Source organism: Toxorhynchites rutilus, chromosome 1 (assembly GCF_029784135.1).
Source record: "Toxorhynchites rutilus septentrionalis strain SRP chromosome 1, ASM2978413v1, whole genome shotgun sequence".
In the NCBI taxonomy this organism is placed as follows: domain Eukaryota; kingdom Metazoa; phylum Arthropoda; class Insecta; order Diptera; family Culicidae; genus Toxorhynchites; species Toxorhynchites rutilus.
Genome location: NC_073744.1, coordinates 191,821,073 through 191,838,751, shown reverse-complemented (window position 1 = coordinate 191,838,751; position 17,679 = coordinate 191,821,073). Strand labels below are relative to the sequence as shown.

Here is a 17,679-nt window from a genome sequence, read left to right as displayed (position 1 = left end):
AAATTGCGTATTTCATAATCTTGAAAATCCAAAATGGCGGCCTCTATGAAATAGCGGATTTCATATTTTCTCTAAACCCCATCAATATGGGTATCAAACGAAAGGGCTTGACTAGTAGAACACAGTTATTTATGAAAATTTCAAATCCAAAATGGCCGCAAGCACAAAATGGCGCCATATATATTTTTTTCCAACCCTTATCAATATGGGTATCAAATGAAAGGACTTGATTAGTAGAATACAATTATTGATGAAAAATATAAATCCAAAATGGCGGCCGTTACAAAATGGTGGATAACATGCTCTCGTGGCCGAGTGGTTAGCGTCATCACTAACATGCCGGGTGTTCGGGTTCGATTCCCGTTCTGGTCGGGGGAATTTTTCGTCAAAGAAATTTCCTCCGACTTGCACTGTGATCACGCGTATTCTAGAGCTTTTATGCATTGCAAGGCGTGTTATTTGGCATAGAAATCTCAACTAAGTACTAATAAAAATGACGCAAGTAATACTACGTTGAGACGGCGAAGTTCCTCTAGGAACGTTAGTGCCATTAAAGAAGAAGGATAACATATTTTCTCAGAATATGATACCCATATTGATGAGGTTTTGAAAAAAAATGACGCTATCTTGTAGTGGCGGCCATTTTCGATTTCCATTTTTCATGAATAACTGTCTACTAGTCAATACCTTTCATTTAATACCCATATTGATGGGGTATAGAGAAAATATTTAATCCGCCATTTTGTAGTGGCCGCCATCTTGGATTTACATTTTTCATCGATAACTGTGTTCTGCTAGTCAAGCCCTTTCGTTTGACACCCATATTGATGAGGTTCTGAGAGAATATGCAATCCGCCATTTTGTAGCGGCCGCCTTTTTGGATTTACATTTTTCATAAATTACTGTATTCTACTAATTTATTTATTTTTTTTTATTTATTGATTTATTAATCCATCTGACTCATAGTCTTAATGAATATAACTTAACCTAATGATGTGGAGGATGTCTAGAGCGGAGGATTTTCTGTCTAAACACTGTCGAAGACATATCGAAATCAAACAAATGTGACACTTCGTTGAATGCTCTTGTTATAGTGGACATGGGCTCAAAGTAACCGAAAAGCGAGCGGTGGAATGGAACAGCCAACATCTGATCCAGAGTTCGTCGTTGAATCCGGGTGGGAGCGTTCAGTGACATTTTTGCAAGTAGGCTGGGACAGTCAGCTTCTCCATTCAAAATCTTCGCTGCAAAGACTGCTTGTTGAACAGAGCGTCGTTGTTCAAGGGTATCCATTCCCAGCAGGCGGCACCGATCTAATCAAGCCCTTCCATTTGATACCCATAATGATAGAATTTTGAAAATATATATAAATGGCGCCATCTTGTGGTGGTCATCTCGTGAAAATAGAATAAATAATTAAATTAATAAAAAAAACTTTTGTACCAAACCCGTTTTCATTTAGTCACGCTACTTATGACCCACCCGCTAATAAGTTCTACAATCTATGTAAATAAAATTGATTTGGTGTCCTTTCCTCACGATTTAACTCAAGAACGGAGCAACGGATTTTAACAGTCAGTATCAGAATTGAAGTGTCTCAGTCTGCGTCAGGTTTATACGAGGGTCACTAGTTATATTTCGGGAATTGGCAACACTGATGTCATGTGAGTCCATCTGACGGTTCCATCGTAAAGTTTGACATTTTTGACGATATACGTACTCAGAACATGTTGTCATACGGACGCTATTTGTTTATTTTATATTTAGTTGAAAGTTTGGTCTCGGCAAAAAAATGGAACTGAAATGTGAACATTTTCGTGCGATGATTTTTTACGACTTTCGACGTGGATTATCACAACAAGAGTGCGTCAATCAACTTAATTTGACTTTTGGCGATGAAGCTCCATCAAAAACCACTGTGTATCGCTGGTATAGTGAATTCAATCGTGGTCGTAGTTCGCTGTCCGACGAGTTTCGTGAAGGTCGTCCAAAATCGACTGTACTGCCAGAAAACATCGATGCTGTGCACGAAATGATTAAGCAAGATCGTCATGTAACCTATTGTGAGATTGAGGCATCCCTAAGCATTAGTTCCACCAGCATATATGCGATTTTACATGAACACTTAGTTGTGCGAAAATTATGTTCACGTTGGATCCCACATAATTTGACAATCGCTCAAAAAAAAAAGGCTCGTGTCGATTGGAATAAATGCTTTGAAAATTGGTTTAAGCGCATGCAATAAAAATATATTCGCAGCTTAACTATTTGTTTTTGTTCCTATTCCCGAATTATAAATAGTGACCCTCGTATGCTAAAAAATTATGGAAACCATTCGGAAAGTTGGAAAAAGTATAAAGTAATTTTTTGGCAAGTTTTGTATATCTATATAAATAAGAATGATTTGGTGTCCGTTCCTTACGATTTAACTTAAAAAACGGAGCAACGGTTTTGAACAGTCGGTATTAGAATTGATCTGTCTCAGTCTGCGTCAGGTTTATATGCTAAAAAATTATGAAAACCATTGGGAAAATTGAAAAATTGGGAAGTCATTTTTTCGGCAAATTTTGCACATCTATATAAATAAAAATGATTTGGTGTCCGTTCCTCACGATTTAACTCAAGAACGGAGCAACGGATTTGAACAGTCAGTATCAGGATTGGAGTGTCTCAGTCTGCATCAGGTGTATATGTCAAGAAAGAAATTATATACTGCCAATATAGATCGCGCACAGAAAAATAATTTCCGGGAATATCATTTTCGGACTATTCTTATTTGATTTTAGTCCTTTTTGTCACTAGATTGAACGGATTCATATATTATTCGTCGATGTATTCGACGTTAGATTCATACGTGTAAAAGTAAAGTACAAATGATTGACATTCGTATAGTTGTTCACTAAATACAATGGTCACATATATACACACTTGTGAAAGAATTGCACTTGCGGAAGAATTGTAAACAGTAAACTTTAAATTAATTGGTAACTTATGGTTATTTTTAGAGTTTCAGCTTCGGTTTTTTTCTATAATATATGAGCTGAACAATATCGACGATTAAACAAGTTGCAGGAAGTTCCTAGAAATCCTTTTATATCATCTTTTTATGCCCCATAAAAAAAGTTTTTGTTAACCAAGAACACTGAAACAAAGAATAGTAGATATAGGAAAACTTGAAATTCCAGAACCTTCATCATCTGGAAACTATCTAGAAGGTTATACATTGTTCTCTTCAAAAAAAGACCCGAAAACACGCTACAACTGTATGAAATGTAAAAAAATATGTTTGTCCCGAACATGCAGTTATGGTATGTTCTGATTCTTTTACTAAAGAAATATAAATATGTCAAGAAAGATTAGATATTTTTATGTTATTTAATCGCTCTTTATACTTTCATGAATTATATTCAGTTGCTTACTTTCAATTAATAACAGGAAAAAAATCGATTTTCGTTATTTGTGTTGGAGTATCTAAAATTACTATGTTTTGAATAGGCTGAATTAGATGACTATTAAAACTGAATGAAGATGAAGAAAACCATATTTTCTGGACATTTTTCATTCAATTATACCCTCTTCTTCAAATAAATACCAATAAAGCTAAAAAATATACAATAGCAATATTACAGAGAAGTGCAACTTTCGGTCTGTGACACCGTGCGCGAGTCATAACACATATATGATTTTGCACGCGAGTACAAGAGGGTTAAACAAATTTTGCTCTGTATTTTTCGAAAAAAAATGGTTCCCTTTTTCATTAATTGCGAATACTTCGATAACTATTCGATTTATACATATTTTGATTTTTCATTGTTCGATACAAAATTACTCGATTGAAATTGCAGATATTCGATTAGTTGAATAAATCGAACGATTAACCGACGTCTCTAACTGCAATACGCGGGAAAAATATTTCCATCACCACCCAACACCGAGAGTCGGTTTGTTCTCTTGAGCTGAAACAAAATAAGATAGAGTATATTACAAATCTAGCTTCCACCGTAAAAAACTTACCTTTCAACTTTTCAATGCACTTATTGCCAACAAAACAATTCCACACACAAAAAGCAAAAAAAAAATATTGCAAAATATTGCTGATTGTTTACATACAAAATCCAAGATGGCTGAAAGGCCTTTCTCATAAGTCGCGGTACCGTATTGTATTTATCGTGGTATTTGACTACAAAAACAAGCTGAAAACTGTACCTTAGTACCCAAGGACCACCATAAATCGATTTCTACCTGCTATTGATTGTTTTCTATAACTGTACACAAAAAAAAAAAATAGAAAATTTTCGAGAAAAAATCTTGAAAAAGTTTTGACGTAGGACTACGTCTTTCATTTCTATACCGGGGTGTAAAATCAAAGTTTCGAAAACGAAAGCGTTACGCCGGAGACCGAGATTTTGAGCGTTAATAGCTCCTAAACAACTGAACGAAATGGTATGATAAACACTGCATTCGAAAGATAAAATGTCTACGCGTTATATACTTGTTACTTTTTGATCCAAAAACTTGTTTCAATAGTCTTAAAATTGCTTTCAAAACAGGCTATTGAAATCACCAATCGGTATATAAGCGAGCGGCGCTCGGAAATCCACTCACTTCTAATTGAACAGCGATTGGAGCATGTTGTCGCTGTTGCGGTGAAGCTCTTTATTTATCATGAAAGCGCGGATGAACGGTGTCACCAAGAGCCTGTTTGTGCACCCTAGGCCAGAAGGGAATCTATCAGGAGGAGAGTGATGCCACAAACGGTTCCCTGGGAAGACATCGCTACACACACATACACGCGCGGCTATTAACAGGTGGTTATCGAGTTGGCATTAACCACTGGTGGGCTTCCAGTATCGAGGAAAATGTGGAAATATCTAATCGTTACTGAAAATAATCTGCCAGTTCCTTTGGGAATTTTCAAAATATATTCATGTGAAAGAGTTTAATTGAATGTTTTCTATCCATGTAACACTGTGACCAAATACATTAGGTTTTGTGATTTTTCAATCAATCGCAATCAACAGGATAGCTTCTGAAGATTATTCTTCCCCATCAGTAGGATATTTCCGTATCCAATATTGTATGCGCCCGCAATCGATTATTGCTCAGTCGCCGAAAGTTCCGAGCTCAGAGAGTTCATTCCCCTCTAGTTTGCCTTCCAAATTGCCATCGTAAACCACACCTTCTCTCGATTCAATCACACACAAAAAGCATACTTAAGCGATATTCTGGTGGTGAGACACATTCATTTTTCTTGAGGACATCGACAAGACAACATCGTTGCCTAACGTGCTGGAGGAGGTGGACGGCGTTAGGATGCCTTTCAGCATCGAGAAAGTTCCGGAAAGATCTAATCATTGCTGGAAAATAATCTGCCAGTTCCTTTGGGAATTTTCAAAATATATTCATGTGAAAGAGTTTAATTGAATGTTTTCTATCCATGTAACACTGTGACCAAATATGTTTCAATCAAGTGCTATTAACAGGTGGTTATCGAGTTGGCATTAACCACTGGTGGGCTTCCAGTATCGAGGAAAATGTGGAAATATCTAATCGTTACTGAAAATAATCTGCCAGTTCCCCTTGGAATTGAAAATTACATTCAAGCGAAAGAGTTTATTTTAATGTTTTCTATCCATAAAATATCCATATAATACATTTGGGTTTGTGATTTGTCAATCAAGTGCAGTTAGCAGGAAAGCTTCTGAAGATTATTCTTCAGAACAAGGTTTTTCGTATCCTATATTGGATGCATAAAACCTTGTGCCTCCAACGTAACGCTCTTGTTTACGAAGTCCCCCAAATATTCATATTATTCATTCATTCAGAATGGATTTAGATTCAACTTCAAACAAATGATTTCTAAATCAACGATAGTCCTACGTCACCCTTGCGGTTATACCATAGATATAACCCTCTTCCTGTTTTTGTTAGAAAAACTTTTCTGTCTTAAATATGCACAAGTTGCGATGCATGGAAGAGTTGTAGAGCACATATTTATCTACCATTTACCTTCCACTTCATCAAAATCTGGGATGACCATTTTGGGAAAATCAAATTTTTGTTTTTGGATTCGGTTTTTTTTTCAATGTAGGATTTCAAAAAATATTTTTTTTTGTATTTTTTCTGAGAATTCTATTATTTTCCTAAAACTCTTCCATAAATCACATTTTTGTAGGACTTACCATTTTCGAGTAAAAATAATTCATGAAAAAATGGTCAAAAATATTTGGCCCTTTCCATATGTTAGTCTAGATAAATTTTCGGAAAACTAAGTATGCCAAGTTGCTTAATTAGGTAAGGGCTTCACGCCCATAAAGTTTCATTTAATTTTGAGAGGGTCATGCCCAAGATGGTGGAGTTAACAGGTGGCTCGTAATTTACACTATTTAGAAAAGACTTATGAGGAATGGCAAGACGGAAGGTTTGAATTTGTTTATGTTATTACTTACGTTGGTATGGTTACATTTGATTTCGTCGTAGGTACTTGAAGCAGTATAATAAATAAACAGTTGTCGTTGAAAATAGTAACCTAGTATCCTTTATGCATATGCTTCCGCCAGCTGGCTCTGCTCATGTGATGTGATTTATTCAGGGAATGCTTTGATCGTGGTACCGCCACTGGCACATAATTTGCAGCTTTGTTTTTTGTGCTGGTTCATAACGGCAATCAACCGAGTCGGCGAAACTGTAGTCAATGTTTAGTGTTGTTTGGATACCATCTATGCAAATAAGTTCAAACTTACGGGATACGTCCGAACGGCAATTCTGACATTACGTTTTACCTTCAACTTCACTTTCCTTGGTCATGCCAGTCGCATAGACGAGTTGGCGCGAAATCCGTCTATTAGAACTTTTGAGTATTGTCTGTTTTGGATGGTAACACTATTTTCTATATATCTCATAAAGCTTTTCCACAACTATTAAAAAATATCGTTTCACAACCAGACTCTACCGCTCCCACTAAACTCGTTAAAAGTATTCCACGGCCTGCGACCTGCCCCAGCGGGACCAACCCCCTCAATCGTCTCCTGATTGTGGAGCATCAGTTCCTGACTATCGCCTCGAAACAGTCAGCCGACAAAAAAACGTACGAAAATCCGCTAAAATAGCGTTAAACTTTGCTCCACTTTTCAACCCCTCCCCACCCAAATTTTCAGACGGCGAATCGAAATCTCCTTCTTCGAAAACTATCCTCGTTAGTGTATGCCTCAGGTATGCCTCTCCCGGAGGGTGATAAAAAGTTTCAAACCAGCCTCTAGCCTCTCCGAACCCTCCGCCAAACGGACCACCCAAACACAGCCTGCGTGAGAATTGTAAATTTATTTAAATAATGTCATCCCTTATCTCTTGCCAAGAATTGTACGAGCGGCTGCTGCCGCCTGCCGCTGTGAACCAGATAACGGAGGAGAGGCAACTTCCGGCTGGTCGAACTTGCGTGTAACTTTCCACCTGACCACTCCCCCTTTTCTATCCGAGTGCCGTCGTCGATTGAATGGAACGATAATTATAATCTGAGTTTTCTTGGGGTGCTTGCTAACTGTGGCCGGAAAATTGGGGGTTAATGGGCGATTATATGTTCGTTTATCGAGGCAACGGGGGTGGTCAGGGTCGTGCGGCAGAGTGGGAGAATTACGCCGGATGAGTTTATTCATGAAACTTTGGAGCGTTGTGTATAGACTTTCAGACGTTTTGAGATTCTATCTCAGAGGTCATAAATCAAATTCAACAAACCTGATCGGTGATCGTTGATTTTTCCACCCATTTCAGGCAAGAAGAGCCTCATGAAGTGGAAAGGAGCCACCCTGGCATCGGACGAGGAAGACACTCCGAGCCACGGAGCGTCCAATAACGGGACGCCGTTGTCCGGAATGGCGAGCAGCAGCGATGGAACCCACACTCGGAACACACCGGACGCGGATTCGAGCCTGGCGGCCACCATCGGAACGAGCACTACGACTCCCACGACGGAACGGGAGCTCGATTTCAATGGGAGCGGAATCGATAGTGGTGGAAACAAGGTGAGGTGAATTCATCCGAGCGGATGTTTGTGTGTTCTAGGTTAGGGACTACCTACTGATGTCCGGATGTTTCCTTGGCAGATTTTCACCGTCGAACTCAACAAAGGCTGGAACAGTCGGTTGGGATTCAGCTTGAGGCAGGATAAGGATGGCAATCGCACGGTAGTGAGTGCGATTTACAGCGAGAGCGTCGCGGCCAAAGACGGCAGGCTGAGAGTCGGTGATCAGCTAATAATGGTGAGTGTAAATCACTGTGTAACTGTTCGTTCTCTTTTTCGTATTGAAAAAAAAATCGAATCTCGATTGCTTTGTTTTTCTTGACGTAGGACTACGTCTTTCATTTCTATACTGGGGGGTAAGTTCAAAGTTTCGAAAACGAAAGTGTTACGCCGGAGAACGAGATTTTGAGCGTTAATAGCTCCTAAACAACTGAACGAAATGTTATCATAAACACTTCATTCGAAAGATAAAATGTATACGCTGTATATGCTTGTTACTTTTTTATTCAAAAACTTGTTTCAATAACCCTAAAATTGCTTCCAAAACAGGCTATGGAAATTACACCAATCGGTATGTAAACGAATTCCGCTCGGAAATCCACTCCGTTATGATTGCGCATCGATTGAGGTATAATCGCTGGAATGGATGGATGTTTCCCTAACACAGACTCCAAAATCATGAAGCCAGGGTTAAACGGCATTGCAAAATAGATGCGAGTTTTTTTTACTCGTTTGCGTTTCTGCAAATCGGAATGTTTCCCTAACACATATTTCAAAACCATGGAGCCTGAGGAAATCGGCATTGCAAAACAGATGCAAGCTGCGGGTACTTTTGTACTCACTTGCGCTTCTGGTAATCGGAATGCCTGGAAATCAATTATTATCTTTGACGCTCTCCGAACTCGCAAAACGAAGCTCAATGCCGCAAAAGCGAATTGTGTCCGATCGAGAATGAGGGGGATTTTCAAGTACACTCGAAAATATATTTATTAATTATTTCCAGGTCAACGACGAATCGGTTGAGGCGATGTCCACCGCTCAAGTCATCGATCTCCTTCGCATCATTCGAGGCTCGATATGTCTCCGGTTGATGCGTAAAATCGAACCGGCACCAAATTCCATCCCCGAAGAAAGCCCCGATTGTGCGGGTCCGGAAAACGAAACCCAAACGGCGTCACCCAACACCAACCCAGCAACTTCGAGTAGTCCCACACAATCCTCCGATCAAGTCGATCTTCCAGAGTAAGGTAAGTCCCCATATCCGAACCGCCGAAACCCTCGCTCCCCGTCTTCAACTCAGGATTTGAAAAAGAAACAAACAGTTATTAAACCGACCTGTTAGTGCAATCACACACACAGAGAAAGCCATTTTGTACCCACTTGAAAGCAACCTATCGAACACTGTCTAAATCAAATTGTAATATTTTTTGTTTGTTTTCTCGAAATTGTAATTATTCCTCACCCCGTAAAATTGTTGTTTAGTTATCGATGAGAAATAAAGCATATTCTATTAGCAAAAATCCCATAAATTAAATGAACCCCTCGCACTCGCGCGTCCCCACAAAAAAAAAACGAGTTGCATTTGCTGTCCAATTAATACAAATCACCGACGAAGGAAATTGATAATAACGCTAGCGAAAACGAAAAAGAGAAGAAAAGAAAAAAACAGAAGATAACTTTATGCAATTTTATCACAATAATATAAATTTAACGAATCGAATTGATACCGATGTTAGAAAGAGAGAGAGTAGCGCGTAAATAAAAACAGAAACAATTTGAAACAAAGATTTAAAAAATGAACAGCACAGCTGAAATTTTATCGAGAGTCGAAACGAAGGAAGGAATTCAATTAGCGAAATTAAATTAAAGCAAAATTATCCGTGTTAACTAAACCAAAAATACCACAAGTCTGTGTCCGGATGCCGGCGAAGAGTCTATTGAAGAAATAATAATGAATATAGTATTTATATGAAATCCAGCTGCCCGGAGGATGTCTGTTCACTTGAGTGAGTGGTTGTATCACATCCAAATTGCCCGAAAATTCGGGCGGACCTAATTTATTCGAAAACCAGAACCCAGAAAGGTTAGCGAAACTTTTCCGGAGCCTCATTTAACGCTCAAACATTTAAACATCGAAAACTGTTCGTCGACGCCCAGGTGAGTAAACTTTCCGAGGCGAACCGCTCCAAGCTACGACTGGCTGTGTGTAAATAACCCTATCCTGCCATTGACTTTAATTAAACAAATGATTTAATTAATCAAACCATTTCCCGCAATCGGGGGTTTCCTCCCCAAAAATTAAGCCCCGACCGACACACACACGGACCAACGACGGAATCGCACTCTGATCTAGTGCCGAGGCTCTCTCCATAAATTAAACATCAATCATAATACTATACTACTTTCTCAAGAGTTGTGCGATTCCTTTCGGGCTGACCGAAAATAGCAGCAGCAGCAGCTCATCGTTCTCTGAAGGTCGGCCGAAAGTGGTTTTTGTTTACCCCCTCATTAGCATCAGCCTTCCATGGCATTCGGGATGCTTGGAAGATCCAACCAAGTTCCACCCCGGAACCCACATTTAGCCACCGGAAGTAGCTTAAGCCCACCACCATCATCATCATAGTCGGCGGGGAATCCGCCGATGATGATGACGATGATGATGATGGCGTCGTCGACCGCCATCATAAAACGGGATGCGGGAGGAGAATAAGCTTTAACTGTAGCACAAAAGCGACAGATAATGAAACGGAGCACACATGTGAATGAGTGAGTGAGTGCACGAAATGAGCATCGGTTGGGAATTTGCTCTCCCCCGCAGACAAGGGATTCGAATATAATTAGCAATCACTTGGGCGGTTGGGGGGAGAGTGGGTTGCTGCCACGCAAGGGCTCAAACCATCGTTGTCGAGATTTACTCATAAACCGGCGGTGTGGTTATTACCTCCCTTGACGCAGTGGGGAAAAGAATGGAATACCTCGTCTTGGCGAGAAATTGGAAAAAAAGTCAAAACGATGAGAAAATCACACAAAATGACAAAATGACAAAATGACAAAATGACAAAATGACAAAATGACAAAATTACAAAATGACAAAGTGACAAAATGACAAAATGACAAAATGACAAAATGACAAAATGACAAAATGACAAAATGACAAAATGACAAAATGACAAAATGACAAAATGCAAAATGACAAAATGACAAAATGACAAAATGACAAAATGACAAAATGACAAAATGACAAAATGACAAAATGACAAAATGACAAAATGACAAAATGACAAAATGACAAAATGACAAAATGACAAAATGACAAAATGACAAAATGACAAAATGACAAAATGACAAAATGACAAAATGACAAAATGACAAAATGACAAAATGACAAAATGACAAAATGACAAAATGACAAAATGACAAAATGACAAAATGACAAAATGACAAAATGACAAAATGACAAAATGACAAAATGACAAAATGACAAAATGACAAAATGACAAAATGACAAAATGACAAAATGACAAAATGACAAAATGACAAAATGGCATAATGACAAAATGACAAAATGACATAATGACAAAATGACAAAATGACAAAATGACAAAATGACAAAATGACAAAATGACAAAATGACAAAATGACAAAATGACAAAATGACAAAATGACAAAATGACAAAATGACAAAATGACAAAATGACAAAATGACAAAATGACAAAATGACAAAATGACAAAATGACAAAATGACAAAATGACAAAATGACAAAATGACAAAATGACAAAATGACAAAATGACAAAATGACAAAATGACAAAATGACAAAATGACAAAATGACAAAATGACAAAATGACAAAATGACAAAATGACAAAATGACAAAATGACAAAATGACAAAATGACAAAATGGCATAATGACAAAATGACAAAATGACATAATGACAAAATGACAAAATGACAAAATGACAAAATGACAAAATGACAAAATGACAAAATGACAAAATGACAAAATGACAAAATGACAAAATGACAAAATGACAAAATTGCAAAATGACAAAATGACAAAATGACAAAATGACAAAATGACAAAATGACAAAATGACAAAATGACAAAATGACAAAATGACAAAATGACAAAATGACAAAATGACAAAATGGCATAATGACAAAATGACATAATGACAAAATGACAAAATGACAAAATGACAAAATGGCATAATGACAAAATGACAAAATGACAAAATGACAAAATGACAAAATGACAAAATGACAAAATGACAAAATGGCAAAATGACAAAATGACAAAATGACAAAATACAAAATGACAAAATGACAAAATGACAAAATGACAAAATGACAAAATGGCATAATGACAAAATGAGAAAATGAAAAAAAAAATTTGAAATGTGGAAATTTTGAAAATGTTATATTTGGTATTAGATTTTTTAAATTTTTATGGATTTTGTTTTATTTTAAAATTTTTAATTTTTTCGAAATTTTCCAAATGTCTCATTTAAAAAAAACACAAGGAACTAATCTTTTAAATTTTTCAATTAATAACAAACAAACTTTTTAAATATAAGAAAACATAATTTTTGAAATAAAGAAAAAGATAACATGTTGTTATATTCAAAAATCGAAAAATTCAAAAATTCAGTAACTGAAAATTGAAAAATTTTAACAAAGTAAAAAAGTAATATCAGGAAACAGAAAAACAGAAAAGTACAAAATCGGAAAAAATCAGACAAAGCAAGAAAATAGAGTCAAAATCATCCAAAATCAGACAAAATAACAACATAACATAACAAAAAAGAAAATCAGATAATCAAATATCAGAAATTCAGGAAATCAAAATCTCATTGAATTAAAAAATCAAGTAATCGGAAAATTTTTAGTTTTTATTTTTCTTTTTTTTTTTGTATTAAAATTATTTTCAAATTTTCAAAAATTTATGTCGTTTTGTTTAAAATTTGTGTATTTTGAATTTTGGAAATTTTGAAATTATTGAAAATTTTCAATTCATTTGAATTTCATAAAACTTTGAAAATTTTCGAAATGTTATTATTATTTATTTTATTTTATATAATATTATAATATTATAATATTATAATATTATAATATTATAATATTATAATATTATAATATTATAATATTATAATATTATAATATTATAATATTATATTATATATTATATATTATATAATATTATATTAATATTATTTTATATTAACTTTATTTTTCCAAACATTAGAAATTCTTTGGTATGGAAAATTGGAGTTTTCCATTTTTCAAAATTATAAATGTTTTTGAGATCTTAAATTTTTTTGTAATTGTTGAATTTTCAATGTTTGTACTTTTTTTTAATTTGAAAATTTTCGAAACCTCTGAAATATTGAAACTTTATGAAGATTTCGTTTTAATTAATTCGAAATTTTCTAATAATTTATTAATTTTTCCATTCCATTTAAAAGATTGAAAAAATTGAGATTTTTGGAATTAGAAATGTGTTTTTTTTGTTTTTAAATTTCTTCATTTTTTACAATTTTTTTAAATTATTTTGAAATTTAAAGTATTTTTCTAATTTTTGAGTCTATTTTATTTTTGAAATATTCTGAATTTATCATATTTTATGAATTTTAGGAAGCTTTAGCTAATTACCATATTCAAAGTTTTCAATGCCGTCTGATTGTTTTTAAATTTTGTGTAATGTTTTATTTTTAATTTCTAAAATGAAAAAAAAAAATTTTAAAATTTCAGTTTTTTTATTTTCAAAATTTTAATGATTATTAAAATTATTAAACTTTTTAACTTTCTTGACTGATAAACTTATTAGTCGATGAATTGATAAATTTGAAATTTTGAAAATTATTGAAATTATTAAAACTTGTTTAAGTAAATATATCACTTAAACAAGTTTTAATAATTTCAATAATTTAAAATAAGTTGATAAATTGATTATAAATTGAATTGAAATAAGTTGATAAATTGATAAATTTCGAAATTTTGAAAATTTTTGAATTTATTAAAACTTGTTTAAGTGATATATTTATGAGTTCATAAATTAATTAATTAATATATTGTTAAAGTCAAAAATCAAAAATTTTGAAATTTTCAAAATATAAAAATTGGTAAATTGAAAAATTGAAAGAAAATTAAAAACTAGAAAATGGAATAATTCAAAAAAGAAAAAAAAACAGAAAACTGTATTTTATTTTTTCTGTTTCAGTTAAAAAAATGGAAAACAGAAAGAAAGAAAATTTAGAGAAAATATAAGAAAATATGAAAAAATCAGACAAAATTCGAAGACAAATAAAAGAAAATCAGCTAATTACATATAAAAAAAATCACAAAATCTGAGCGTCTGTGGATTACAAAATCTGGAAATCTGAAAATCTAAAAATATAAATAATCGAAAAATAAAAATTCCGAAAATTTCGTATGCAGAGCAGACCAGTAGTAAAAATTCGAGTGTATAGTTATAGTTGAATAGAAATAGAAAATAAAATTGTGTTTCATGTGAAGAGATTTATGAAGAGAAATAAAAAGTGACTTACCTGTTTCTACTTACCTGCACTTCGCTGGAATCGCCGTTAGTACGCTGCTGCTTGCTTCCCTTGCTGTTCGCCGTCGCTGCTGCTGCTGAAGGACCTGGAAAGGAAAAACCTGGAACTTACCTGTGTCGTCTACTGCTACGGAGTGAGCTGTAAAAGAAAAAAAACACAACGTAGGACTAATTGGGTAAGCGCCAACATAAAATTATGAAAAAATTTTGAAAATTTAGAAACTTTTTTTCAATTTGAAAATTTTTGTATCGTTTTAATTTTTGAACTTTTTGAAATTTCTAGATTTATTAAAACCTTAGAAAGGGTTAGAATCGTTTTATTTTTTCAATTTAAATTGTAAAAATCTTAGAAATCTAAGAAATCTGAGAAACTTTTTTAGTTTTAATTGAATGTTTTTTAATTTTGGAGATTTAAAATCATTAAAATTTTTAAACTTATAAAATTCGGAATTAGGAGTTTTAGAAACATCTGAAAAGAAAATTTTTAGATTTGTTTTAATTTTGAAATTTATTTTGAAATTTATTTATTTTCAGTTTATTATACACAATTAAAAATACATTCTTTTATCCTGAAATTGGAAAAAAAATTAAAAATTGCAAACTTCTAACATAACTTCAATATTTGATACTTCAAAATTTATATATTTGAAGATTCAAAAAATGAAAAATTCAAAAATTTATAATTTATATTTATAACTTATAATTTATAAAAATTTATAACAATTTTCTTATTTTCGCATTTCGTATCCTCGTATCTTCTGATATTCTGATTTTATCGTTTCCTGATTTTCTTTATTTTTTTTTTTATTTTAGTTTTAAAAATTTTCAATTTCTCGTGAAATTAAAAAAAAGACGGGTGGGTAATGTCGGGGACATAACCGGAGGACTATACAAAGGGGACAGCTTTTGTTAAATATATATTTTAAATATATTGTTTTATTTTCTTCTCCTACGTGAATACATACCTATCTACCTGAAAAATGGATTAGCTTACTGTTTACTCTTTATGAATATGTTGATTGTTCTGAAAAGAACCTTTGGTGTTGTGTTTTTGTTATCACTCGATATTCCCATCTTGTTCGGTTAAACCTTCCTGTTTAGCTATTGCGTTTGCCACTCGCCACAGCTTTCACAGTTGGAAAATTTCTTCCTATCCAGCTTGTGACATATTGTTCAGTAAATTACATTTAATGCGACGTGCCGGAGAAACACTTTGTCACTCACTGGAACTAATTGTTGCCTTGATGAGCGCCGAACCGAAGCTGCTCTGTTCTTGATGCGGGTTTTCTGATTGTCGTGAGCAGCTTTGCAAGCCAACTCGAGCACTCCGACGGCCGAAACTCTATAATCGCTGTTAGGTATACTGGTGCTCCGGCACCAATCCGTTCGGCCTAGTTACCCTTGCGGAGCAATCAGTGAATGCGACCAACAGGGAACTGGAGACCTGCACGGTTCGAGTGAGACTTTGCCTTTCCCTTAACTTATCCTCCTTTGTTACGTCCACGATGCCGATGCCGTACAACCACACGGGTTTACGGTTTGAAAGAAAATAAGATATTTTTCTGGGGTCCGCGTGTTTTATACTCTAGCGGTACACACTCACAGGATAGAGACAAATCGGCAGACTCAGCTTGAGGGGCGAGTTCAACGAGACGAACGAATGAGCGTTAAAAGGAAGCGATGGCAAAAAAATACATTCATTACGATTTGTTCGCTCGTTGGATTTACATGCAGGCTAAAAAAGATCCTTTTAAGGATCACAAAATTATCTTCAATCTAAAGAGTTATTTGTTTTGTTATCACTCGATATCCCCATCTTGTTCGGCTAAACCTTTCTGTTTAGCGATTGCATTTGCCACTCGCCACAGCTTTCACAGTTGGAAAATGTCTTCCCATCCAGCTTGTGACATGTTGTACAGTAAATTACATTCAATGCGACGTTCCGAAGCACCACTCAGTGTCGGATTGGAGGTAATTTTAACCTGTAATTGAACATTTGCGATGACAGTGGTACAGTGTCGACTTTCAATGTGGGGTCATAATTTGGACCCCGAACTCTATATTTACAAAAATGTCCAACTAAATATGAAGCATTACAGGTCCGTCCAATTAGCCAAATGTCGAGATAAGTGTAAATTACTATACTTTCAATCTAGAAGCAATTTAAGAATTGGTGAAAATCAATAAGCTCAGAACAACTGCCAAATTCACATACTCATCATATCCTGGCAAACAAATTATGAAAAAATCAATTTGTGTTTTATTATTATGTTGGATATTGTTTTAGAAAGCATTGAACTGTATTTCCTAAACTCTTTTTTGGAAGGTTTAATGGCCCTGAAAAGCGCCTTGTTTTATGGAATGGTTTCAATTTAGAAAACTTAGTAATCGTGGTTTTGAAAAAAAAACCACTTCGAACGCCCTCGATGCCGCCTTGTTCTGGATTTGCCACCAAAGCAGTTTGTATAAAGTACAAACTTTTTTCTTCTGCTACCTGATGCCGTTTTGCGATTGCGTTTGCCACTCGCCACTCGCTGCAACTGCCTGTTGTTTTGATGTCCACCGAACCGAATGTGTTCTGTTCCGAATGCGGGTTTTCTTATCGTCGCGAGCAGCTTTGCCAGCTAACTCGATCACTTCGGCTGCCGAAACTATATAACGCCGGCTAGGTGGACTGGTGCACTGGTACTAACGCGCTCGGCCTAGCTACCCTTGCGGGGAACTCCAGATCAACACGGTTCGAGCGGGATTTTGCCTTTCCCTTCACTTTTCCTCCTTTACCATGTCCAGACATGGCTGCTTGGGTTGGTTTGTTGATGTGTTGTGATGCGAACCGATGTGGTGTACGGTTTGAATGAGAATGATCGTTACGGCAGCGGAGCGGGGATTTTTAAGCTGACTGGCTGGCTCGAGAATTACGCATGTGTGAGACTGCGACCAATGTTTCGTTCATTTTTTTCTTTTTCCTTTCCAATCGTGGTTCATTCTATTTCGCTGCTGCTCTGGTTGCCCGTTTTGGTCGGTTCGATTTGAGGAGCACAAAATGAACCAATCAAAAATGGGCACATAGTGCATTTTGACAATGCTTGATATTTCACAATTATT

The 17,679-nt window shown here is 35.2% G+C and overlaps 1 protein-coding gene across 7 annotated transcripts in view; it reads left to right on the top strand.

Moving 5' to 3' along the window:
• The window catches only part of LOC129762697 (uncharacterized), a 458,495-nt gene extending 448,500 nt beyond the window's left edge, over nt 1-9,995 (top strand). For all 7 annotated transcript variants that reach the window (XM_055761194.1, XM_055761195.1, XM_055761196.1 and 4 more), the window contains 3 exons: nt 7,768-8,018; nt 8,100-8,255; nt 9,021-9,995. In XM_055761194.1, the coding sequence (XP_055617169.1) occupies nt 7,768-8,018; nt 8,100-8,255; nt 9,021-9,263 (650 nt within the window). In that variant the 3' untranslated portion in view covers nt 9,264-9,995. The remainder of the gene's footprint in view (nt 1-7,767; nt 8,019-8,099; nt 8,256-9,020) is intronic.
• The last annotated feature ends 7,684 nt before the right edge of the window (nt 9,996-17,679 follow it).